The 24,480-nt window shown below is 52.7% G+C and overlaps 1 protein-coding gene across 1 annotated transcript; it reads right to left on the bottom strand.

The window, feature by feature from the left end:
- Nucleotides 1-618: 618 nt before the first annotated feature.
- CYP26B1 (cytochrome P450 family 26 subfamily B member 1) lies at nt 619-19,610 on the bottom strand. The gene is made up of 6 exons (XM_031588115.2): nt 19,243-19,610; nt 16,782-17,006; nt 7,333-7,608; nt 6,168-6,323; nt 4,312-4,593; nt 619-3,709 (listed from the first exon to the last, which is right to left on the bottom strand). Exons 1-6 carry the CDS (start codon nt 19,444-19,446, stop codon nt 3,317-3,319), a joined length of 1,536 nt encoding a protein of 511 aa, XP_031443975.1. The 5' UTR covers nt 19,447-19,610; the 3' UTR covers nt 619-3,316.
- Between the last annotated feature and the right edge of the window lie 4,870 nt (nt 19,611-24,480).

Genomic DNA, 24,480 nt, shown 5'->3' with positions numbered 1-24,480 from the left:
AACTTGGTTCAGCATGTGTCCTCCTCCCTAGAAAAAAAAAGTATTTCTTATTTCAAAGGGGAATTTCCTGTATTGAAATCCATGCCATGGAGACTGACTTGTCTCCAGCCTGATGCAAAAAAAAAAAAAACCATTTATGGGGTCCCAGGACACGATGTCACCCTGGGACCCCAAGGCAGCCGCAAGCCCTTCGAGAAGAGATGCAGACAAAAGGCTGGGAGGTTCAACTCTTTTTATGATAGAAGTCTATAAAAAGCCACGTGGATTATTCCTTTTTTTATTTTTATTTTTTAAGATCACAAAATACACAACATTCATTTTAATATGCAACACATGATATTATATACATATTAAAAACCACATGACTGAAACACATGTTCACACGGCACCGATTTCAGAAGGAAAAAAACCCCACAAGTGCTTTTTTCTTTTTTTTTTTTAATATTAAAAACAACTGTGATAAAACATATTAATATTTTTCCAGACAATGTTTACAATAGAGAGGAAAAAAAAAAATCATATTTTACTAAATAACAAATATTTAACAACAAAACTTTATACTAAATATCTATTTTGAATTATAACAAAAATAGTACTTATAATAGTTTATAAAGACAGACAAAAAATAATAATAACTGTGTATAAAATAACATTATAGCGAATTGGACTGTGCTATGAAAAAAAAAAAAACAACACAATTCTGAGATTCAAAGTGCTTTATTCTGCAAACCCACTGCAGCAACTTCTTTTTTAGTCAAGTTATATTAGTTAGGAATGGTAAAACAAAAGCCTGGCTTGCTGATGCCTAGATTAAATACACACACACACACATTATATATACACATGGTGTAAGCATATATATATAATGGATGTATGCATCTGACATTACCACTCTCCAGTCAACCACTCACTCAAAAGCATGTTTGGTTTTTCACTTTGTTAACGACACTGGAAGTTCAAATCACAGTTGAACCAAACCCTCCACTGGCCGCCCTTCCCAAAATTCACCCCAGAGATCTCACCTAAGGGAGCACAGCATAAAGTCACCGCTGAACTTCAGGCTGAACATCTGGCCCTTGTTGGCCATCCCATCTCCATCTCTTCCATTTTTTCACCTCCTCTCTCCCCCAGCCACAGTTTCCCCCACCCCCTACTAGGTCTTGGCTGGGAATGGGGGACTCCTGGCTGTGGGTTCCTGGTGTGTTTTCATCCTGCATCCTCCACTTCCTGCCCCATCTCCATGCCCTACACGTGTTCATCATCAGCCAACGCCATGGACAACGACCCTTCCATGCTGCAAACCTTTCTCTACTTGCCCATGGGAAACTCACCCATTCTCACTGCGTTCTGGTTGTGTTCTCCTTTGCTTCCTGTTGGGATTCTCATTGCAATTAAGCCCCTTTTATCTCTGGAAATGTTTTCTCTCCAGTGCCTTTAGTCTCACTAGTGCTTAGCATTTCCCTTGGAGTTCCCGTGTCAGCAAACTGGCTGATCCTCCACTCCAGGGACACGGTGCCCAGGTGGCACATAACACTCAGACCTCCCTCTTGGGTTTGGCACATTGCTTACCAACCAGAAGACCCAGATCTCAATGGCATCCTTTAGAGGACTGGGAGCTTTATTTGGGGTGAAATCCACCTGAAAATCAAGTCGTGCTCCCTGGTGTGAGTGGAGACCATCCGTTGGGGTGCTTTTGGGGGTTTCTGGCAGCTTGGCTGACCCAACCTCAAATGCTTCCCCCAGCTAAAACTCTGCCTCCCTGCTCCTCAGATGACGATGGCAGAGGCAGCCATCATCACTGCTCACCCACACATCCTTTGACCTTCCAACGAGGCACCCACTCATCAAGAGCACAACCTGCAAAGCAACCTGGTAAGCGACATCTGCCCCCTCATCCTTCCCATTTCAGCCCCTTCGACTTATCTGGACACCTTTAAAGCCAAAAGCCAAGCTGCCCACCCCAACATGAGATCTTTCCCCACCACCCCATGGTCCTCATCCTTACCTCATCCTCCAGGGTAGGAGATGGGAGAGAGCAAGGCTGCTTGGATCTTCCTCGAGATGAAGGGCCTCCAATCCCAGTGGGATCTCCCAACCTGATGCTCAGATTGAACCAAACACCAGCCTTTGCTCTGCACCTGCATGTGAGGCGACGTTTGCTTTCAACACAACCCGCCTGTCTCACGCAACACATGGAAGCCTTTCTCATGCCAATAAAAGAAATCAAATCAAACCAAATAAACCCACCCAGCATTCGAAGCTCATGATACCTTGTGCTTCAGATGCACTGGGCACAGCCCTTCTCTCCTTCCTGCAGAGCTCTCCCATCGCCGACCAAAACCCAGACACGAGACAAACGATGCGGACGGTGGCTTATTTATAGAGATCACCTTTAATGCAAAAATGCCTCCCGTGGAAGAGGGTGCACCCAAACGGAACAGCTCAGTGCTCACAGAGCTGCAGCAGATCGTGGAGGTGCCCACACACCCTGAGGGAGAGCAAAGGCACCAAAATGCCCCCCAAAGGGATGCCTCTGCGTGGGGAAAGGGGAGCGGTGCACACAGGATGTGTAGCAGCAGCAGGAAACTCAAGGAGAAAAAAAAAAGGAGCTCCCCCCCACCCCAAACCACACTCATCTGAGGCTTTGGAGAGACGGCTCAGCCTCAGACAAGGCACCACAGGGTTTTTTGGTCCCTCGGCGGAGGCGAAAGGGCAGCACTCTCCCAAACCTGCCCAAGTGGGTGGGATGGGAATGGGCATCTCTCATCTCCCCTTCGCCCAGGGCAGCCCCCAGAGCCCCGAAATAATAATAAAAAAACAACCAAAACACAACCAAACAAACGAACAACAACAACAAAAATAAAACACTGTTATCACCAGCTAATTTAACACTGTTAAAAACAAGCTTGGCGGGCCACGCTGGGCCACCAGACCACTGGCTGCCAGCTGGTTCCCAAAGCCTTTCCCACCGTCGGGGCTTTGCAGCGCTCCTCCTGGCAGCAGAAGTGTTTTATAGATATTTATATATATATATTTATAATATTTAGATACTGTGTATGGTCAGACAGTCCCAGTTCTACTCGGGATTCACAACTCTTCCTCTTTCTGGAGGAAGCGAGAGGCACGATGCCACCCCAAGCTCCTCCATGCCCGGAGCAGAAGGATTTTGGCAGCTCTGCCGGTGGAGGAAACAGTCCCAACCTGGAGGCTCTACCAAGTGAGCGTCGTGGAGAAGCTCCTCATTCCTCTCCCCTCCTGTTCATTCCCCTGTCCCCACCCCACCCCTCCATCCCCAGCCGCCCATCCCTGGTGGGCTCTACACAGTGGCCCCCAACATGACGTCCGTCCCCGTCAGGATCTCGTTCTGGTTGGAATCCAGTCCGAAGAATTTAACCTTGAGTCCGTCGACTGGGTGGACCACGGGCACCAAGGTGATTTTGGGGAAAGTCCTGGTGGCCAGCTCGAAGCGGCTGGTGCTGGCCAGCTCGATGGCCAGGGCCTTGAGGAAGAGCTTGGCCAAGTGTTTGCCCAGACAGGTCCGTACACCCCCTCCGAAGGGGAGGTAGTGGAACCTGCCCTCCTTGTCCTCGCTGCGGCCCTGCCCGAAGCGGTCGGGGTCGAAGACGTCCACATCCTTAAAGACAGGGGCGGTGTCATGGGTGTCCCGGATGCTGTACATCACACTCCAGCCTTTGGGGATCTGGAAACCCTATGGAGGAGAGGGGAGAAGGGAAGAGAAGAGCAGAGAGGGTCAACAGCGCTGTACAGAGAGGGAGCAGGAGGAGAGCTTTAGAATTGTAGAACCATTAAGGTTGGAAAATACCTCTAAAATCACCAAGTCCAAGCCTAACCCATCCCCACCGTGCCCACTGACCACATCCCTCAGTGCCACATGTCCACACTTCTGGAACACTTCCAGGGATGGTGACGCCATCACTCCCTGAGAATAGAAATTTCTCCTAATATCCAACCTGACCCTTCCCTTGCACAACTTGAAGCCATCACCTCTTGTCCTATTGCTGTTACCTGGGAGCAGAGGCTGACCCACACCTCTCTCCAACCTCCTTTCTGACTGCCATAAGGTCTCCCCTGAGAGTCCTGTTCTCCAGACTGAATCATCCCATTCCATTGCAAGCACCACATCAGTCCCCAGTTTGACATCCCCAAGTGCGTCTAATCCCTGTCCACTTTCTGAATCCGCATCAATTCCACCCATCGCCACCATCAGAACCAAATTTATCATTCCCACCCCTCCTCTAAACCAGCTCCAAGCACACTTTGCATAAGACACAGCCACATGGCAATACTCACATCCAACTCAAAGGTCTGCAGCACCGTCCGGTACCCGCCGGAGATGGGGGTGAAAAGACGAAGCACCTCCTTGATGACACAGTCCAGGTAGTGAAGGCCACTGATATTGTCGAGGCGCAGGGAGCCCTCGCAGATGCAGCCGTTGTGAAGGATGCCTTTGCTGCGCAGCTCCTCCCGCAGCTTTTCCAGCACCCGTGGGTGTTTGAGCAGCTGCATGATGAGAGAGGTGCTGGCGCTGGCTGTGGTGGCGTAGGCGGCGAAGATGAGCTCCAGGGTACCATCCTGAAAGGGGATAAGAGAAAATGGGTGAGGCTGGAAGGACAGACAGACAGACAAACAGACATGGTACAATGGAATAGGCATGTGGGCCATAGCAGTGTGCCATGGGTCGTTCTTGCCCCTGCATCCCAGGCAACAATGGACATTGGACATCAGAGGGCTGGAGCACCACTCCTATGAATAAAGGTTGATGGAATTGGGCTTGTTTAGCTTAGAAAAGAGAAGGCTCTGGGGAGACCTCATTGTGGCCTTCCAATACTTGAAGGGAACTTATAAACAGGAGGGGGAATGGCTATGAGGGTGGATAGTGATAGGACAAGGGGGAATGGTTTTAAACTGAGACAGGAGAGGTTTAGGTTAGATATTAGGAGGAATTTTTTCACTCAGAGGGTGGTAAGGCACTGGAACAGGTTGCCCAAGGAGGCTGTGGATGCCCCATCCCTGCAGGCATTCAAGGCCAGGCTGGATGTGGCTCTGGGCAGCCTGGTCTGCTGGTTGGTGACCCTGCACATAGCAGGGGGTTGGAACTGGATGAGCATTGTGGTCCTTTTGAACCCAGCCCATTCTATGATTCTATGATTTGGTTCAGGACCAGAGGAAGCCACAAGGATGCTCAAATGCTGGAGCACTTCTGCTATGGGAACAGGTTGAGAACAGGGGGCGTTCAGCCTGGAGAATCATAGAATCATTGAGGTTGGAAAAGATCTTTAAGATCACCAAGTCCAACTCCAGCCTATCCCACCATGCTCACTGACCATATCACTCAATGTCACATCTTTTTGAACACCTCCAGGGACGTGACTCCACCACTCCCTGAGCAGCTGTGCCAGTGTGCCTGACCAAGCATTGGAAGAAAAGAAGACACCAGGGAGACCTCATTTCAGCCTTCCAGTACTTCGAGGGAGCTTATAAACAGGAGGGAGATTGACTTTTTACATAGTCTGATAGTGATGGGATAATGGGGAGTGGTTTTAAGCTAAAAGAGAAGAGATTCAGGATAGATGTTAAGAAGAAATTCTTCACTCAGAGAGCAGTGAGGCACAGGCTGCCCTGAGAGCTGTGGGTGCTCCATCCCTGGAGGAGCCCAAGGCCATGGATGGAGCTCTGGGCAGACTGAGCTGGTGTGGAGCAATCAGCCCACAGCAGGGGATGAGGCTGAGTGGGCTTTAAGATCCCTTCAAACCCAAAATATTCTGTGGTTCTGTGACTCTATGATAAGTCATGATGCTGTGAGTCTGCTGCAAATAATAAGCTGTCAAGGGCTCATTCACACTAAAGAGGGGATTGCACAGGTAGAGAGGTGAGATTGGTCAGAGCTGAAAGCTTCAGCAAGCTTATATGTTCTTTTGGTATTTGCTGGCAGTGTGTTTTAGTAAGGGATGAGCATAATCTGCAAATAAATACAGCCTGTGGGAAAGAAACTGGTTTGTTGGCACCGTGCTCCACCAGGATGTGGGATCTACAAACACAATGGGGACCCCCAGGTCTGAAAACCCATCCCAGCCCCCAAAAATCCCCCCCAATACACCAGCTTTGCTGTTGGGGCATCCCCAGGGTGGCCTTAGGAAGATCTTTACCTTCAGCTCCTGCATGGTGAGCTCCTTGCCGTGTTCTTTGCCGCTCTCTATCAGGATATCCAGCGCGTCGGCGTAGTCCTTACCCTGTGTGTTCTGCAGTTTCTCCTGGATGGCTTTCTCCAGCCCTTTCTGCAGTGTCTCACGTGCCCGGATGCCCTGTGGAAGTGGAACCATCAGACCTCGTAGGGCTCAACACCATCACCGCCATCCCCACCCTGTATATCTCCAGCATACGCAGAGAAGGAGATGTGCTCAAGCAGGATGTGGCTATGGAATCAAACTGCTGTTGTTTGCAGGTGCTCAGATGGGAGTACCAAAATGCTGGAGTCATTCCCCAGCTAGGAGAAGCAAGCCTTAAGCATATGAGATTACAGGCATCAGTAATCAGGACCGCCGTGCGAATGGCAGTTGTGATATGGGAGCCCCAGTGCTGCAGCAGTTCACAGCCCTCCTTCTTTCCCTGGGATACAAGAAGTCCATGGGAAAATTGTCTCTCTAAGGAAGGCCAATTCATCCAAGAGGATCCTCTTCCTGGAAGGAGAATGGGCTTCCCAAGTGCTTGGCCTCCCTAATGCAAATCCAACCTTTTGGGGCTACCAACAATTGGGTTCATTCAAAAGGTTAAATAACAATAACAACATCTGTGGTGATAGTTAAAACAAAAAATAAAGGATTGAAAAAAACTGTAGTACTGTTACCAATATTCGCGAGGAAAAATAAAAACTAAACGGATTTTTTGTTATGTTTTCATTTTGCATCTTTGCACAGAAGAATCTTTTGCCTAGAAGAACTGGAGCTATTATTCAAAGGGCTGCCACTCTGTTTTGCCCAGTTGGCAGGCAGTGCATCGATAGGAGAAGGCTCCCACAAACAAACAAAAAAAAATCAACCAAGTGATGTTACGAGGTAAATAACCCAGTAAATCTGAGCAAATCACAACCACGCTCCCCACTGCACTGAGCCATGGAGCACCCAGTGCTCTGAAGAACAATCCATGAATGCATCTCCCTCTCCTCTCTACCAAAACAACACTTTGTAGCCCAAAAGACATCAGATGGTGAGAGACATCCCCCCCAAGAACGCACAGAGGTAGGAATTACCCATTGCCCCACTAATCTCATATTGATGCTACTGGCTAGTGGAGGGCTCAGCCCGAAGCCCTTACCCTCCTGTAGCCACTGAAGGGCAGATCCACAGGCAAGGAGAAGACGTTCTCCACAAACTGCTGGTAGACCTCGAAGAGACGGCTGAGCTCCTCGTCGGGGATGCGGAAACCCAGCAGGACGCGGATGGCCATGCGGAAGGTGAGCTTCTGAGCCTCGTGGTAGACGTTGATGGGATCAGGGTTGCTGCTCCAAGCCCGCAGGGTGTCTTTGATCACCAGCTGGATCTTGGGGAGGTAGCTCTCCAGAGCCTCGTGGCTGAAGATTTTGGAGAAAACCTACAGAAGAGTGAGCAGAGGATTCTATGGAGCCCCAACATCCTCCTCTTTGCCTTCTCTAACAGCCCACATCTGCCCATAGAAATGAACATCGCAGATCCCCCTTGCTAAGCAGATTTGTCATCATCCAGTATTTATCATATAGAGACACCAGTTTCTAAAATAGCTGCCAAAAAGGGCTGATGAGGATCCACCCTAGGCTGATCCCCATCATCAGCAATAACATGGTGCTCCACAATCTCCCTCCAGCAGCAAGCTGAGGATGGGAGGATGGTGACCACACAGAGGGTGGTGAGGCACTGGAACAGGTTGCCCAAAGAGGTTGTGGATGCTCCATCCCTGCAGGCATTCAAGGCGAGGCTGGATGTGGCTCTGGGCAGCCTGGTCTGGTGCTTGGTGACCCTGCACATAGCAGGGGGTTGGAAATCAATGATCATTGTGGTCCTTTTCACCACAGGCCATTCTATGGTTCTATGATATGAAATAGTGCACCCTACACACAGCAAGATGGAAGGAGATCTTTCTGTAGCTCCACACGTCCCAGTTCCCAGCATCATCCATCCCATGAGCTGGATGCTACAACTGGAGCTCTCCCATGGGGATTCTAATTGTTGCTTGTGCACATATACACACAAAAGTTTTCACAGAATCATAGGTTGGGTTGGATGGGAGCTTAAAGATGATCCAGTTCTAACCACTTCATAGAATCACAGAATGGCCTGGGTTGAAAAGGATCACAATGATCACATATTTTCAACCTCCCTGCTATGTGCAGGGTCACCAACCAGCAGACCAGGCTGCCCAGAGCCACATCCAGCCTGGCCTTGAATGGCTGCAGGGATGGGGCATCCACAGCCTCCTTGGGCAACCTGTTCCACGTGCTGTAGTCTGGTTGGCCCCCCAGCAACTCAAGTTGCTCAGGGCTCATCCAACCTGGCCTTGAGCACCTCCACAGATGGAGGAATTCTTTCAAGGCCTTTAGGATCTCTTCAAAACCTGGCTGAAAACTTTGGGGAGAAGAGGCACGCACGCGCTGCGATCGCACAAGGCTCATTTCCTTGGGAAGCCGGGCTAAAAACTGATGTCAGCAGACACTATTAATTTAAGCTCTGCGAGTAAACACAGCTCAGGAGCGAGCCTCCCCAGGCCCCCATGCTAACGGCTCCTTCCTCCAATTTGGGCCCGAGCCCGCGTGTTGCGCGAGGAGCTGAGAAATGCCAGGAATGTCCCCCGTCCCCCCCTCCATCAGCGCAGCCCCACAGCACGCGCTTTCATTCGGCATCCCCCGCCGCATCCCTCCCAGAGTGCACCGGAGGAAAAAGTGCTGTTTGTTTATTTTTTATTAACCTCCCCACACGGCGGCCCTGCACGCACGCACCGCCTCATGCATGCCAGGCCTCCGGGAGAAATCAAATGAAAGCCAGCTCCCCAGGAGCGAGCCGAGAGCCTCCATCGGTGGCCGGGTTCCTGAGGGGGGGCTGCAAAGTTATCAAACCGAGGAGAAAAAAAAAAAAAAAAAAAAGCCTCCCCCACTCTTTCCATGAGCGCCGAAGCTGTAAATGTGAGAATTTCCTCCGCAGTCAGCACTCAAAAGGGAAAGGTAACATTTTCCTGGCGGCGACCCCTTCGTTGCTCAAGCACGGCGTTCAGCTGGGAGGTTGTTTGGTGAAATAACACCTCTGTCCCCTAGCAGGGAAGGTGGGAGGACTGACAATTGCTGCTTCATAACGCACTGCCTGAGCTGAGAATCATCATCATAGAACGGCCCGGGTTGAAAAGGATCACAATGCTCATCCAGTTTCATCCCCCTGCTGTGCGCAGGGTCACCAAGCACCAGACCAGGCTGCCCAGAGCCACATCCAGCCTGGCCTTGAATGCCTCCAGAGCTGAGACCTGGGTAGAACTCATCACACCCCACATGTAGGGGCAGGAATAGCAGCATGGACGTGGGAGGAGGGCTGGGAAGGAGAGAGAAGACGTGAGGGGATAAAGATGCAAGAGGACAGGCAGACAGATGTGCCTGCAGACAGACAGCCATCCCCGCTTGTCTATGAAGGAATGAATGAATGGAGCCAGGAAATGAATGAACCACGGGGAGGGCTGAATGAACGAGCCACGGAGTGACCATGAAGAGGGTGAGAGATAGTTTGGCTGCCACTTTCGGTGCTCCTCTGCACTTCAATGCCCCTCTGCATTTCCAGAGCTATTTTTAAGCCTGGAAGGAGCAGTGATACTCAGGCAGAGCTGACAGTGTGCATGCAATGAGGTGGGAGAAGCTACTCCCAATCTGGTGCAAACCCCATCCTTCCTCATCCCTGCCTAGCATCTCTCCCAGTAAGGGACGAGCCCCACAATCCCAGGAACATCTCTGGTCCTATTGTGCCAAACCATCCCAAAGAGCAATGGCAGAGGAGGAAACACTCGGGGAGAGAAAAGGAGCTCCTGCCGAGGTGTCAGCAGCCTGAAAACAGCGAGTATTTAGAATTGGTGGGTTTGGTCTTTTTCTTTTTTTTTTTTTTTTAAGCTGTCCTTTTGCTATGGGGCTGCTCCAGTCCCGTCCGGCTGCAAACCTGGCGTCGCTGCGCTCCACGCTGCCTAATCCCAGATGTCAGCAGATCCTTCCCCAGCCAGACACAAGTCTGGATCCCCTTCCAGTCACCTCCAGTTCAACCCTGCATCTTTCCAGTTGATTAAAAAGGAGGAAAAGGCAGCCAGCTTTCCCTGACAGCCCTCGCAGCGTTTCTAGCCTAAAATCCCTGCGCCCTCTAGTGAAGCCCAACCGAGGAGCAGCGCTGCAAAAAGTTCCTCCCGAGCAGCCAAGAAGCAAAAAAAAAAACAGCATTAAGTGGGGGTACATGTAAAAAAGACGGGGTCGGTAGCATCTCCTGGAGATGCTAAGAGGAGGCCCTCATTTTTTGCACATCTTTGCTACGGCCTCAAAAAGCCACCCTTAGGGGATCTGTTTGCTGTGGGGGTAACGCTCACACACACCCACATTTGCCCAGGGAGACCCCAGCACTCAGCTGGAAACTTCCGAATCCGTCTCACAGTGCAAACAGGATATTTAAAGATTTATGGCTTTCCTAAGGCAGAAAATTCCTTGCCGGTGCCTCAGCTCCGCCATCCCCCGCAGAGGTGGCAGCAAGCAGCCCCCGGTCCCTCATGGAAAATACCCCATCCCCATCCCTAAACCATACCAAAGAGGAGGGGACATTCAAGCGAAACTTAGAAAAAGACCCACTTAGCAGCTAGGATGAAGAATAATTAGCAGGAATGATGCTCAGCGCTGGCCAAGCCTTCCCATCCAAGCACAACCATCATAACAAAGAAGAGCAGAGTTTTTCATTCTTCCCTGCCAGGAAGAGAATTTGGGATCTGACACCCACACCTCATCCAGCCTGGCTGCTCAGAGCTGCTACCCAGCAGAATGAAGGCATGATTGGCACAGAGATGTTTTTACAACCAATTGGCTACCCACAGGGCTTGGTATGTGTTGGGAAAGCATCCCAAGCAATGTCCCCATGCTCTTTATCCCTATATCTCAGATTGGATGTTAGGAAACGTTTCTTCTCCTACAGGGTGCACAGGCTGCCCATAGAGGCTGCAGATGCTCCATCCCTGGAGGTGTTCAAGTCCAGGTTGGATGGGGCCCTGGGCAGCCTGGTCTTAGATATGGATGTTGGTGGCCCTGCCTGTGACAGGGGGGTTGGAACTTGATGATCCTTGGGGTCCATTGTAATCCAAACCATTCTATGATACTATGATCCCTCCCCATGTTAAGATAGGGGGAAGAAGCATGTCCAGCCAAATGTGGGATATCTCTTGCCCCACATTTTCCTGCCATCCTCCCATCATGAGAGAAACCTGCGCTCATGTAGAGGGAAAAGCCACATTTTTCAGCTCCTGCCTTCCAAAATGAGCAGCACTCCGTGATGCACAGACAGAAAAGAAGCAAGACACCGTAGGTCTATCTCAGCATCCCATCTGCCTCACCTCAAAATAATGATAATAACAATAATTCCATCGCCAGCACCAGCAGAATGCAAACATGCTCAGCAACTGAGGCTGTCTAACCCTCATTATGGGGTTATCTAAATATGCTGTGGTTCTTCAGCACCTATGAACCCACATCACCCCCTTTTCTGGTCCGTACCCATTCGTTTATGGGGAAGCAGTGCATTTGGGAACAGCAAAAATCACTTCATACACTGTCACCACTCCTCAAATGGGAAACTGAACACAAGGAGGGAGAGAGAGAGAAGATATCAGTGGAGAGTTTGGCAAAGAACTGAGCTGAGAGGGAAGCACCTGCCCCATGACACAGCCTGCTCCATCCCGAAGAAATAAATATGACTTTACAAGCATGCTTTGGCATGGCAGCAATAGGGGAAGATACTTGGAAAAGCCCTTCCTCCAGCTGCAGGGAAATCTCAGCTCTGCCATCAAAATCCTGCATCATACCAGGATGAGAACACATAGAATTATTATGGTTGGCCAAGAGCTCAAAGCCCAACCCCAACCCATCCCACCCTGCCCACTGCCCACGTCCCTCAGTGCCACATCTCCATGGCTCTGAAGCATCTCCAGGGATGGCGACTCTATCATTCCCTTGGGCAGCTGTGCCAATGGCTGACTGCTCTTTGGAAGAACAATGTCCAAAAAGAACTTCACCCGGCACAACTTATGGCCATCACATCTCATCCTGCAGCCCATCTGTGAGGACTCTTCTGGCTTCAGACCAAGCCCAAAGAGATGACAGAGCCTCAGGTGGCATTGGGGCTGCACCGCATTCAGGCTCAGCACAGCTCCTCAGAGCAGGGTTGGAGCACTCAGGGCATTTGTATTTCAGCCAGGAGCTCCTGCACTTTGCTTTTTTTTTTTTTTTTTTTTTTGCCTTTTTTTTTTTTTTTTAATCCATTGGAATGACTCTGGATTTACACCGCTGTAGATGACAGCACTATTTGGTCTAAAGTCAATGAGCCAACCTAGCTGACAAATTCTTCCCCAACCGGAGCCCTTCAACATCAATGAGAGCCTTTTTCTCCGGCCTCAGTGCCTTTTGCCCGTGGGTTACAGCTCTCAGGGCAGCAGCCCGTGATGGAGAGAAGGGGCTCGATGCCAACGTGCTGAGAGGACGCCTGATCCAGCTGGACCCCAGCCCACAGATCTGACCCGATGGGCGATATGGGTGGGCTGGGCTGGAAAGAGGACGGCTCCGATTCCTATGGGGAGGGTGGCGAGGTGGGGTGGGGGATGCCAAAAAGTAATCAACGTCTCTTAACAGCACGGGTGAGGGGGTTTGGCAGTGGGGAAGCAGCGCCCGCTGTTCCCATCCCTCCTTCCTCCACCCCCCTCCCTCCCCCCAGCCCTGCCCACAGCAGCTGGTTTATATTTGGTTGTAAATTTATGGCCCCTTTTGTGTTCTTAATCCTCTCGCAAACTATATTAAAGCCTCAGACCTTTCTACTTGGTGCTAATAAGCTCAACACTTGTATGCCTCCGAGGCAGAACATTAATTGTGGTGTGTTAATGAATGATGTAGTTTTGGACAGTGAGACAAAACAGGCCGTTTCTCTGCACCACTGTCTGCTTCCTCCTCAAGTCTCTGGGTCTAGGACGTCTACCCAGCCCACGGACTGCTTTTATTTTATTCTGTCTTTTCCTTTTTTTAAGCCAGCCGGGCCTATTTTGGGATTACGATGCTGGAACACAGCATGGGTCCGGCCAGTCCAGAGCTCTCCTGCCAAGGCTGAATGCTCCCAAGGAACATCAGCATCCCACCTTCCCCTGCACTGCCAGCATTGGGAGACTCTTTCCCTTGCCCTAAAGCTGCCCATTCCCAATTCCCTTTCCCTTCTGCATTCGGATGCTGTGCAGCATCACAAGAGCACCTCACGTCAGCTTCCCAACAACCTCCCAACATCCATTCCATCCTCAAATGGTTGGGAGGGACGTAAGGATCATAAAATATCCAGAGTTAGATGGGACCCATAAGGATCATCAAGTTCTAGCTCCTGCTGCAGGCAGGGCTGCCCCAAATCCCAATCCCAGGGTTGCCTTAAATCTCATAAAACCAGAATGCATGCTACCCTTTGCACAGTTTGCCTTGCCTTCGCTGCAGGTCATGGAGACCCAAGGATCCACACTTCCAAAACACACATGAGGCCAAAAAGCAAAACATGCTGATCAGAGTTTCGTGAATAGGAACTGAGGGCATCCATAGGGAGAGATGTGGAATGGACTGAGTGTAAGCAGCCACGTTGGGACAGGGTCCCACCCAGGTTCAGACAGCAGAAGTGGCATGGCTCTGCCACCAAAAAGAGCAGGATGGGAGAGACCCAAGGCACTGTCCCCAGCCACCCATCCTCTATAGGTCCCTATAGGACAGCAGCCTCCTCCCTCTGGAGGACCCTCATCGGGGATGATGTGCATCCTTCCCCCTGTGGCATCCACCATAGAATCATAGAATGGCCTGGGTTGAAAGGGACCATAATGCTCATCTAGTTTCAACCCCCTGCTATGTGCAGGGTTGACAACAAGCAGACTAGGCTGCCCAGGGCCACATCCAGCCAGGCCTTGAATGCCTCCAGGGATGGAGCATCCACAATCTCCTTGGGCATCACCTCCAAGCCACAGCCATGCTCAGCCACATAGCTGCTCCTCCCCACAAGGAGATCTGGGGACAAAAGTGCCACGGCAAAAGAACAAACTGCCCTCACTGCAGCACAGGTGGCCCCAATCCACCTCCAGCATCATCAGCTCCGTGCCCCACAGCGGGGTAACAACCCCCCAGCAGACTTCTATCTCAAAAGGGAGGCTGAAGGGTTTGGGTTTGCTTTGTTTTACTGCTTGTAAACTGTTCTTATCGAGCAGCTTCATCTGGAGCCAAGCACGGAGCCAGCACTAACGACATCTGCAATAAAGGCTGTGATGCATGCAAGCCCTGCTGCCCACTCCACAAGCCATCACCTCCCTATCTCTTCCTCTGCTCCAGTAAAGCTTGCAGAACCCATATATCCCAAAAGAAAAGCTTTCTCCAGTTTGTTTTAACTTGGACAGCTTCATGCAGGTCAGAAGTAATACATAGAGGATGGGAGAGCAGAGTTGCCATAGGTACCATCTGGTTAATATGGCTCTGCTCCTGTTGAGCACCTATTGAGGAGCTTGTCTTCTTGTCTCAATGGCAATCTGTCCCAGCAAGAGGAGAGCTCAGCTGGATGGCCAAGGAATGATGAAGGAGCATCTGGTGGTGTAAATAGGGCTCTGAATCTCTGAGTATTTCCCCTTGATAACAGCATCCTTATTGAGGGCTTCTGCCTACAGGTTTTGCTCAGCTCCCTGCAAGAAAGTGCAGAGCAGGAACCCGAGACAACAACCTAGAAGGAAGCAGCAAGTTGAAATGCCAAATGTGGTGCTTCCTCCTCACAGCTGGGATAGGGAGAGCTGAATTAGCAGCCAATTGACAGCAGCAGAAGCTCAGGGCTAACGAACTCAAAAAGTGCTGCTGATTTCTGTTGTTTGAAGGCACCTGGCCTGGAAAAGAAATTTAAATGTGCCACAGTGCCATCTCACTGGGAGCAAAGAGAGCTGTTTTCTTCCTGTTAGGAGCTGGTTTGCCCTATCTCTGCATGCACAGGGTGAGGGGTGGTTGGCACAGGGGAAAAGGTGCGGATGCTCAGCGCTATAATAGCAGTAATACAGAGAGGACCAAGTAGAGGAATGGGAGTAATATCCCACTTTGCAAGGAAAGTGAAGCAACCAACTGAGCCCATCACACCAACCCTGTGCTGCTGGAAGCTCAACATCTGTTTAACAGCATCCCCAACCCTTGAGAATGTTTGCTCTCCAGTACAGAGCTCGAAGTGGCTCCCATGTCCCTGCACACCCTCCCTGCCATCCCCAGTGCTCTGTGATGGAGGCAGCCCGTGCACCTTGCCCTTTCTTTTGGACATGGAAATTGGGAAGGATTTCTCCTCCCATAAGACACAAATAAGCAGCCTAAGGAGTTGTGTGGTCGCATGCACTGAGCGGGAGCACTTCAGCATCGTGTTAAGAAATGTGACAAATAGGGACCACTGGTGGCTGTTATCTCACTCTCTCCCCCAGGGGAAAAGAGAAGTGAAAGGGTTGGGCTTTTGTAGAACCATGTATGACAAAATAGGAAATCCTGCTGGGGCACAGAGAGAAGTTTGCATTGGGGTAAAGATAGCATTGAGGCTCTGGGTACAGCCGTGCCTTTCCAATGCTTCACCATCACCACCCCCAAATTAACCCCAAGCCCCCACCCAACTGGAAAACGATCTCAACAAACCACAACAGGGACATGAAAGCTGCCACACCACACTGTCCTCTCTGCCTTTTCCTGCACTATTTAAGTCTGAAGGAAAGAGGAGGGGGGGGGGGGGATGTTGATTCCCCACATCCACATGGCATCACAGTCCTCCAAAACCTGACTGCTCCCACTGTTGTGGGTTACAGCCTGACACCAGAAGCACCAAAGGGGGATTCGAGGTGAGCCCCCAGGAGGAACTGATCCCTCCCAGCCACCCCGGTGCCCCACACTTCACCCCCAGACCCCCCATCAACACCCCAATTGCCCTAAAACCCACTGCAACGCTCAGCACCATGAGAATCCCCCCCGGTGAGAATGCATTCTGCACACATTACCCGTCCAGCACAGCCTGGTTACACCGGAGCCGCGTTTCTCTGCCACGCACCGCCGAAGCCGCACCGCGGTGGGCCCCCCCCCCAGTGCGCGCATCGCCCTTTTAAGAGCGCTCCGTGCCGGCTCTCGGCCTCCAACCCACTCCACGCGTGTCACGCCCGCGGGTTGGCTCGGAAGCGACAAGCGGCGAGCGATCACAGAGACAACCCTACTTCCGAAGCAGCAAAACGAGGGGAAACCCCCTCGTGCCGCCTCCCTCCCCGATCTCCTTTTTTCTTTACCATCGCCCTTTTAAATTCCTCAAAGGCTCCGAGCGCGCACGCACAGGGAGGGGGGGGGGGAACCCACGCGGGACCTCCCACGCGAGTGGGTCGGAGGGGAGAGAGGAGAAGAGAGCGGACAGAGGAAGAAGGGAACGCAATACCCCCCCCCCTCCCCCCGACCCCCGTTTTAAGCCCCTCCCGCGAGCACCCACGCACCCCGCGGTCACGCGTGGGGACCTCCTCACCTTCCTCTTGTGCCGATGGATGTCCCCGATGGAATTGGCCACGGTGTTGGGTCCCAAGAGCATACGGGTGCTGCGAGGCCATTCGGTGCTCACCAGGTGATGTTCCCCCATCAGAATCTTCCGCACGTTCTCCGCTCCCGTCACCCTCACCAGCGGCCGCCCCAAAAGGTGCGTCTTGAACACGTTGCCGTATTTTTCTCGTCGCGAAGACTGGAAGCACGAACCCTGCGGGATGCGTGGGGATTGGGGGAGAGAGGGACGGGGGACACGGTGTGGGGATGGGGACGCGGCGTTGGGACCGCGTGGGTTCAACCCCCTCCTCCCCATTTAACCCCCCATCACTTCTAACCCCCCTCCCTTTAAACCCCCCTCCTCCCCCCGCTCCGGGGGTTCCCTTCCAAATCAGCGCTCCCTGAGCCCTCCGCACAGATTTCGGGTTTATTTTTTTTCCACGCGGACACCCCAGAATGAGTCGGGGGGGGGGGGGGGGGGGGGGGACAACGGCTTATGGGGGTCACCCAGCCGGGATGGTGGGCACCGCATCGCATCGCACCGCGCTCCGGGCAGCGCCCTCCGCCCCTTACTGCTTCCACCTTTGCCTCCCCGGGCGCTTTTTAACCACTTTTTCCTCTTTTTCTCTCCCCCCCCTTTTTTTTTTCCCCCCTATTTTTTCCTTCTTCCCTCCCCCCCCCTCCCCCCCCCCCTCCATTTTTTCCTTTCATATCCCCTTCTTTTCCTTTCCTTTTTTTTCCCTCTTCCACTTCCCTTTCTTTTTTTCTTCCCCTTTCCCCCCCTTTTTCCATTCCCTTCTGCCCCCCCCCCCTTTTTTTTCCCTTTTTCCCCCCTCCCCCCCCCTCCCCTCTTTTTTCCTTCCTCCTCCCAGACTCAATTTACTCGAAAGGCTGCGCTTTGCCTAACTCGATCTGCAGATCCGCGCAGCCCTTTAATAACTTTCCCACATGCTCCCAGGGCTTTTGTCGGTGAACAGCCGGATGGAGCCGGGGATGGAGAAGGGGGGAACGAGCCGGGTCCCCCCCCCTTTCCCCTCCCCAAAGCCGAACCGGGCTGGGAGGACCCCGCGAGCAGCGCAGCTCGCGTGTGTTTATTTTGAAACAAAAGCGCGGTTGTGATTTTCAGATGTTCAGGTGACCCCGTTTCTTGATCTGCGTAAATATAATTAAAAAGTCCTTTTTGTGGCATTAATAAAGAGTTATTTGTACACCATTTCCAGGGCAGCACAAAGAGGACCTTTATGCGGGGAGAACTTTCGAATGGAGTCCAATTTATACAAAATTTTTTTGTATTTTTAGCCCTTGCACTCTGTTTGGATGGAGCCTGTGGAAAAGCGAGAACCCTTTTCTGGTCCCCCTGTAAAAATCTGATAAATTTCTTTAAAAAATAAAGCCCTATTGAGAGCGTGCCGTTAACCCCTTCGGCGCCGCTGGCGGGGCGGGGGCTCAGGGCTCACACTCGGGGTTGGACCCGGACCGGACCGAACCGAGAGGGACGAACCGAACCGCGCAACCCGCACCGCGGTGCCCTTCCCCGGCCTCGGCCGCGTTACGGAGCCGCCCCGCAAGGGTTCCGGCATCCCGTGCCGGTGCCGTCAATGGGAATCTCTCCCTTTTTGCGGGAAGCATCCTCTCCCAAAGGCTCGGAGGGAGAGAGAGAGTGGGAAACGCACGGACGCGTTTACCTCGGGGGTTCCCTCTTGAAAGCCGCGGGGTGCCCCCCATGAAGGCATCGGGGCACCTCCTGACCTCCTCTCCTCTCTATTTTTGTTCCGACGATCGTTATTTTGGCAGCCGCCCTTCCTCAGAGGGGATCCCTCTCCACCCGCCGCCTCTCGGGCACTTAGCGAGGTTAATCCCGGGTTAATCTCCCCATTACCTCCGCGGGTTTCCCCCGGCACCGGGAGCAGCTCCCCATCCACCCCACGGGGTGCTTTCAAGCTGGGGACCCCCTTCTCCTCGCCCACCACGCCGGCAATAACAACCCTACGGGTTGGTTGGGTTGGTTTTTTCTCTTTTTTTTTTTTTTTTTTTTCTCTTTTTTTTTTTAATCATTATCCTCAATTTCGCCTAAAAGATGAAAAGAGCCAAAGAGGGAATCGGGGAGAACCCACCCCCATTTCCAGGAGCGTTTTCCTACCCCGCTGCCCGGCTCCAAGCGGTCCCCATCGGGGGAACCCCTCACCGCTGTACGATCTCGGACGGGAATAAACTGGGGGGGAGGGGGGGGATCGAGCCGAGCCGGGTCCCTCAATGCCCCCCCCGGAGTCACAACCACCCCCTGTCCATCTCGCATGATGCAATCGCAACCCGGCGTCCGAGGAGAAGAAAATATTTGGGGAACCGGGGTTGAGGATGGGTATGGAGTTAGGAGGGTTGGGGGGAGGTGGGGAGGATATAAAAATGAACATAAATCCGTTCCCAAGCGGAGGGAAGGGAATCCTCCTTACCTGCAGGAGCCAGTGGAAGGTTTCTCCGATTAAAGGGAATCCCATAGAGCCTTTAGGGATTGGTAGCTTGCAGGTTTTGTCGCGGGTGGCAGCCCAGCGGAGCTGCCACAGCTGTTGGGACACGGCCAGCAGCAAAGTCAGTGACACCAAGCACGCCGCGAGGGTAGCCAGTGCCGAGACGAGATCAAAACTTTCAAAAAGCATATTTGGAAGAAGGAGGAGGAGGAGGGTGGGGAGAGAAACAGCCCCTTGACAGGCACCGCGCTCGCACCCGCACGCACAAACACACACAGACGCGCGGGGGGGAATAAAGCGAAGGGAGAGCGCGGAGAGCGCAGCCGACCCTGCTTGGGGGGTCCGGGGGGGAAAAGGGGAGGGAGGGGGGGGGAAAAAAAGGGGAGGGGGGGGGCGGGAAAGCCCCCGGTTCTGGTAGGAGAACAGTACGGAAAATGAGAGAAAATGGTAAAAAAAAAAAAAAAAATCAGAATAAAAATTAAAAATTGATTTAAAAAAAAAAAAAACACAAATATATATATATATACGTATAGAAGAAGGTTAAAAGCGGTTTTTGCTCCGTCCCTCTGCGAAAAGTTTGTTCTTGCCCGGTGTCAGTTTGACAGAGGCGAATAAAAAGGAAAGAAGGGGAAAATAAGCAGAACGCGGAGCCCCCCACCCCGCCCCCCCCCTCTCCCTCCCCCACACAAGGCAATGGGGGGAGTGCAAAAAGTTGGGGGGGGTAAAAAAAAAAAAGTTTAAAAAGGGGAAAAAGGAAATAAAGTTCCCCCCTCCCCCCCCCCCCTCCTCCAAAAAAAAAAGTCCAAGTGCGGATGCTCTGCTGCTCCTTTCAAGGCACACACACGCAGTGGGAGGGGGGGAAAGAAGGGAGAAAAGGAGGAAAAAAAAGGGAAAGAAAAGGAAAGGGGGAAAGAAGAATAAAAGGGGGGATAAAGGAGAAAAAGAAAGAAGGAAAAATAAGGGGAAGGAAAGGAAAGAGGGGGGAGAAAGGAATAAAAGGGGGAAGAGGAGAAAAAGAAGAAGGGAGGAAAAAAAGAGTAAAAGGAGAAGAGAGGAGAAAATGAGAAAAAGGGAGGAAAAGGAAGGAAAAAAAGGAGGGAAAAAAAAGGGAAAAAAGGGGGAAAATGGAAGGAAAAAAAAAAAAGGAAGGAAAAAAAAATGAAGGAAAAAAAAAAAAGGAAAAAAAAAAAAAGGAGCGAGATTTAAAAAAAAAAAAAAAAAAAAAACCCACGCTAAAAAATCATCAAATAAGTCAGCAAAGAGAGCCGGAGAGATGGAAGAACTCAATAGCGCTATGTATGGATCTACACACACGGAGCGAGGCGGGCCGCCGGGTATCTCTGGCTGATAGATGGATCAATCTAAGCTCTGTAAATATATATCGGTATCTATACGGCCGGTATTTGTTCGCCCCACACTTTTCACAGGACTCCCGTCAAGAGGGAGGGAGGGAGGCAGGGCTGCCTCGGCATATCCCCCCCCTCTCGCTCTCTCCTTCTCTCTCTCTCTCCCTCTCTCTCTCTCTCTCACTCAATGTGGGTTTGAGTAAAAAGTCAATGTGTGTTTATATAGAGGCGGGGAAGCCGGGCTGGGCCCTCAGCCAACGCTCTGCTCCCCCGCACACCCACCCTCTCACTTCAGAGGGTTGCAAAGGAGGGGGGGGGGGGGGGGGTTAAAGGAGAAAAGGAGGAGGGGGGGGGGAGGCGGGCCGGGCGGACGCGGCGTTGGAGCGTGCGAGCCTTGGCTCGCAGCCCGCCGCTCGGTCACGCCGCTCTCCTCCTCGGCCTCATCCTCCTCCTCCTCCTCCTCCTTCTTCTTCTTCTTCTTTCTCCGCCGTCCGCACCTTCGGCCCTGCGGAGAGACGGCGCGGCTCAGCCCGGCGCCCAACCCCGCGGCTGACCCCAAGGAGTTGCCCCCCCCCCCCCAATCCCCGCTTACCACCCCCCCCACACACACTTTAACCCTTCATCGTTCCCTCTCTCCACCCCTTTAACTTCATCGTTCACCCCTTACGATATCGTCCCCCACCCCCCACCCCATCATTAACCCCTAACCATTCCCCCTTTGCAATGCCCCCCCCCCTACACTTAACTCCCCCTTTGCAGTGATCCCCCCCGATGTTTAACCCCCATTCACTCCCCATTCAATTGCCCCCCCCATATACAATCCCCTTTGCAGTGACCCCCTCCCCCAATATTTAACCCCTATTCATTCCCCATTCAATACCCACCCCCAAAGTTTAACCCCCATTCACTCCCCATTCAATTGCCCCCCCCCATACACAATCCCAAATGATTCCCCTTTGCAGTGCTTCCCCACAGTCTTTAACCTTCCTAATTCCACTCTTGCAATACCCCCCCCATATTTAACCCCTACTCATTCCCCATTCAATTGCCACCTCCCCCATACAATCCCCTTTGCAGTGAATCCACCTTTCCCCCCCCCCCCCCAGTATTTAACCCCTAAACCCTTCGCCACGATCCCCAACCCTTCCTGTCGTCCCCCCCCCCCATTAACCCCACCAATGGAACCCCAATGACTTCCCCATGCAAGATCCCCTCCCCCCCCCCAAGTTTTACCTCCCCAATGACCTCACCTTATAATGACCCCCCCCCCACCCCCCCCCATTATTTAACCCTCCCAATGCCTTCCCATGTGCAATGACACTCCCATACATTCATCCCCAATTTAGTTCATCTTTCAGTTATTGATGCCCAGGCAATGACACCCCCCCCCCCCCCCCCTCCATAGCTTTCTTTTCCTCCACAATATTCAGGTGGGACGGGGGAAGTATGGGGGGGAGGGGGGGTCTGTAATATCCCACCCCTCACTCCTATATATCTTAAGGGGAGAGGGGGAATAATTTTGCCCCCCTTTCAGCACAGGGATAAGGATTGGGGGATCCCCCCCCACACACTTTAAAGAGATGTTCCCAAACCCCCGCCTTACAAATGGGGCAGCCATTCCGACCCCCTCCCCACCCCCCCCACACGCAAACACTCCTCGACCCCCCCCCCCCCCCATCAACCCCTCCGTAAGCCCAACGATGGAGACGAAGGCAGAGGCAGGTATCCGGGCTGCCTGCTTACAGGCACTTTTGCAAAGCATTTGCTTCACATTACAGGAAAAACAAAAGTTCATTGAGTTCCCCCCCCCTTCTCCTTCGCCATCCCTCCCACCCCCCCCCACCCCAACCGCCCCCTTCCCCGCGTCCCCCTGCAGCCTCCCCAGCTGGTTTCAGTCTGGTGCCCGGAGTGCTGCGGACCCCCCCATTCCTCCCCCCCCTTCATCTCCCCCCTCTCCGACACTGCGTCTGCCTGCGGGAGCTGAGCTCGGGTCCCATACTTTGGGGTGACCCCGGGGTGGGGGCTGCCAGGCATTGCAGCCCTATTGCAAATCTTGGTCCCCCACCACTTCCCTGCATTCTTGCCCCCCACCCCGGGAGCAGGGAGTTCCATATCCCTCTATGCGAATCAGAGGGGGGGGGGGGGGTCCCCCATTCCCGTGCGCTCTATGCTGCTAACCCCCCCCCCCACCCCTCCCTGCATCAATCCTTTCCCTACATCCCAAAACAGGGAGCCAGTTCCTCCCCTTCCCCCACCCTCATACAGCCCCCCCCCCTCCCTCCACATTACACCCCACCGCCATACACCGCAGCATCCCATTGCGGGGACCCCCCCCCTCCGCATCCCTCCGTACTCCATCTCAGGACCCCCCCATACACTCCACACCGTGATGCCCCCCCCCCAGCAGGAAGCTTCCCCCTCCCCCCCCCCTCTTTTCCCCTCTACCCTCCCAGCCCCTCTCGGTGCATCCCGGAGCAGCAGAGCCCCCGCCTCGCACTGTTACCGGTTGTTCCCCCCCCCTTCTCCATCCCCCAGCTCCGCTCTCACTCTCTGCCCTGCCGCCCCACCCGGTGGCCGCTGATGGCACTGCAGGCGGCGACACGCAGGTGGCGACCGACCCGGACCCCCCCCTCCGACTCCCCCGTGCCGATCCCAAAGCGTTTACTCCGATAATTCTTTCGCCTCCCTCCTAAATACCATCCCAAGCTTCTTTCCCCAAAGCCTCTTCCCAAACTCCCCCTTCAGCATCTCCCCCCCCACACCCCAGTCCGTGCCCACCCCCAAACAGCGAAAAACAGGGGGGAAAAAAGGTCCCAAACCGTGGGGCTGAGCAATAGGAACAGCCAACGCTGAGGGGGGGGGATCTCTGCTTTTTCTTTGGACCCTCAGAGCTGCTCTGGGACCCCTGTTGAGAGAGACAGAAATGGGCCCTCAACACCACCTGATGAGATCCTTTTCCCTCCAGATTGAAAGGAAAAAAAAAAAAAAAAAACAACTAAGGGAAAAAGCTGTGGGATTCTTTAAATTCTTGCTATTTATTATTCTGATTTTCTTATTTATTATTATTATTAATTTTGTAGCTCTCCCACCCAGAAATAAGGGGATATAACGCCTTTCCCAAAGCCAGCAGCAGGTTTCTGGGGCATAAATTCTGCCTCTCCCCACCTCTACCATAATCTGGATAACTTTAGCAGAAGGCCAAAGCCCGTGGAACAGCAGAACAGATGGAAAAGAACATTGGGGAATGACTGCTGATGGGGAGGAGAGGGCAGTGGGCAGAGGAATGTGGCTTTGGGATGCAGCTGAGACCGAGAGCAAGTGGCAGCCTTGGGGTTTGGTGCTCCTAATTACTACACCCTGCTTCCAGCACTGGGGTTCAACCCTTGAAGTCACTGCATCCTATTCCCAATGTTGAGGTTGAGGCCTCCAAATCACTGCACCCCACTCCCACCGTTGGGGTTGAGCCACCCAATCACTGCACCTCATTCCTAGCACTGGGATTCAGCCCTTGAAATCACAGCACCCTACTCCCACCCTTAGGGTTCAGCCTTCAAAATCACTGCACCCTACTCCTACCTTTGGGATTAAGCCCTCCCAGTCTCTGCATCTCACTCCCAGCACTGGGATTTGGCCCTCAAAATCACTGCACCCCGTTCCCAGCAATGGGATTAGGCCCTCCCAATCGATGCACCCCCTCTCACCATTGGGATTAGGCTTTCCCTATCACTGCACCCCACTCCCAGTATTGGGATTAGGCCCTCAAAATCAATGCACCCCACTCTCACCATTGGGATTCGTCCCTCCCAGTCACCGCACCCAACTCTCCCCACTGGGGTTCAGCTCTCCAAATCACTGCACCCCACTCCCAGCTCCCTCC

Source organism: Phasianus colchicus, chromosome 4 (assembly GCF_987193195.1).
Source record: "Phasianus colchicus chromosome 4, bPhaCol1.hap1.1, whole genome shotgun sequence".
NCBI classification, from domain to species: Eukaryota; Metazoa; Chordata; class Aves; order Galliformes; family Phasianidae; genus Phasianus; species Phasianus colchicus.
Note: the sequence above shows the minus strand (reverse complement) of the source record. Positions and strands in the feature narration are given on the sequence as shown.

Coding starts and splice junctions, on each gene's coding strand:
- CYP26B1 (XM_031588115.2), bottom strand. CDS start 19,446: ATGCTTTTTGAAAGTTTTGATCTCGTCTCGGCACTGGCTACCCTCGCG. Junction 6,324..7,332: donor CCTTCAGTGGCTACAGGAGG/GTAAGGGCTTCG, acceptor CCACTTCCACAG/GGCATCCGGGCACGTGAGAC. Junction 3,710..4,311: donor TGCAGACCTTTGAGTTGGAT/GTGAGTATTGCC, acceptor TCTCCTCCATAG/GGTTTCCAGATCCCCAAAGG.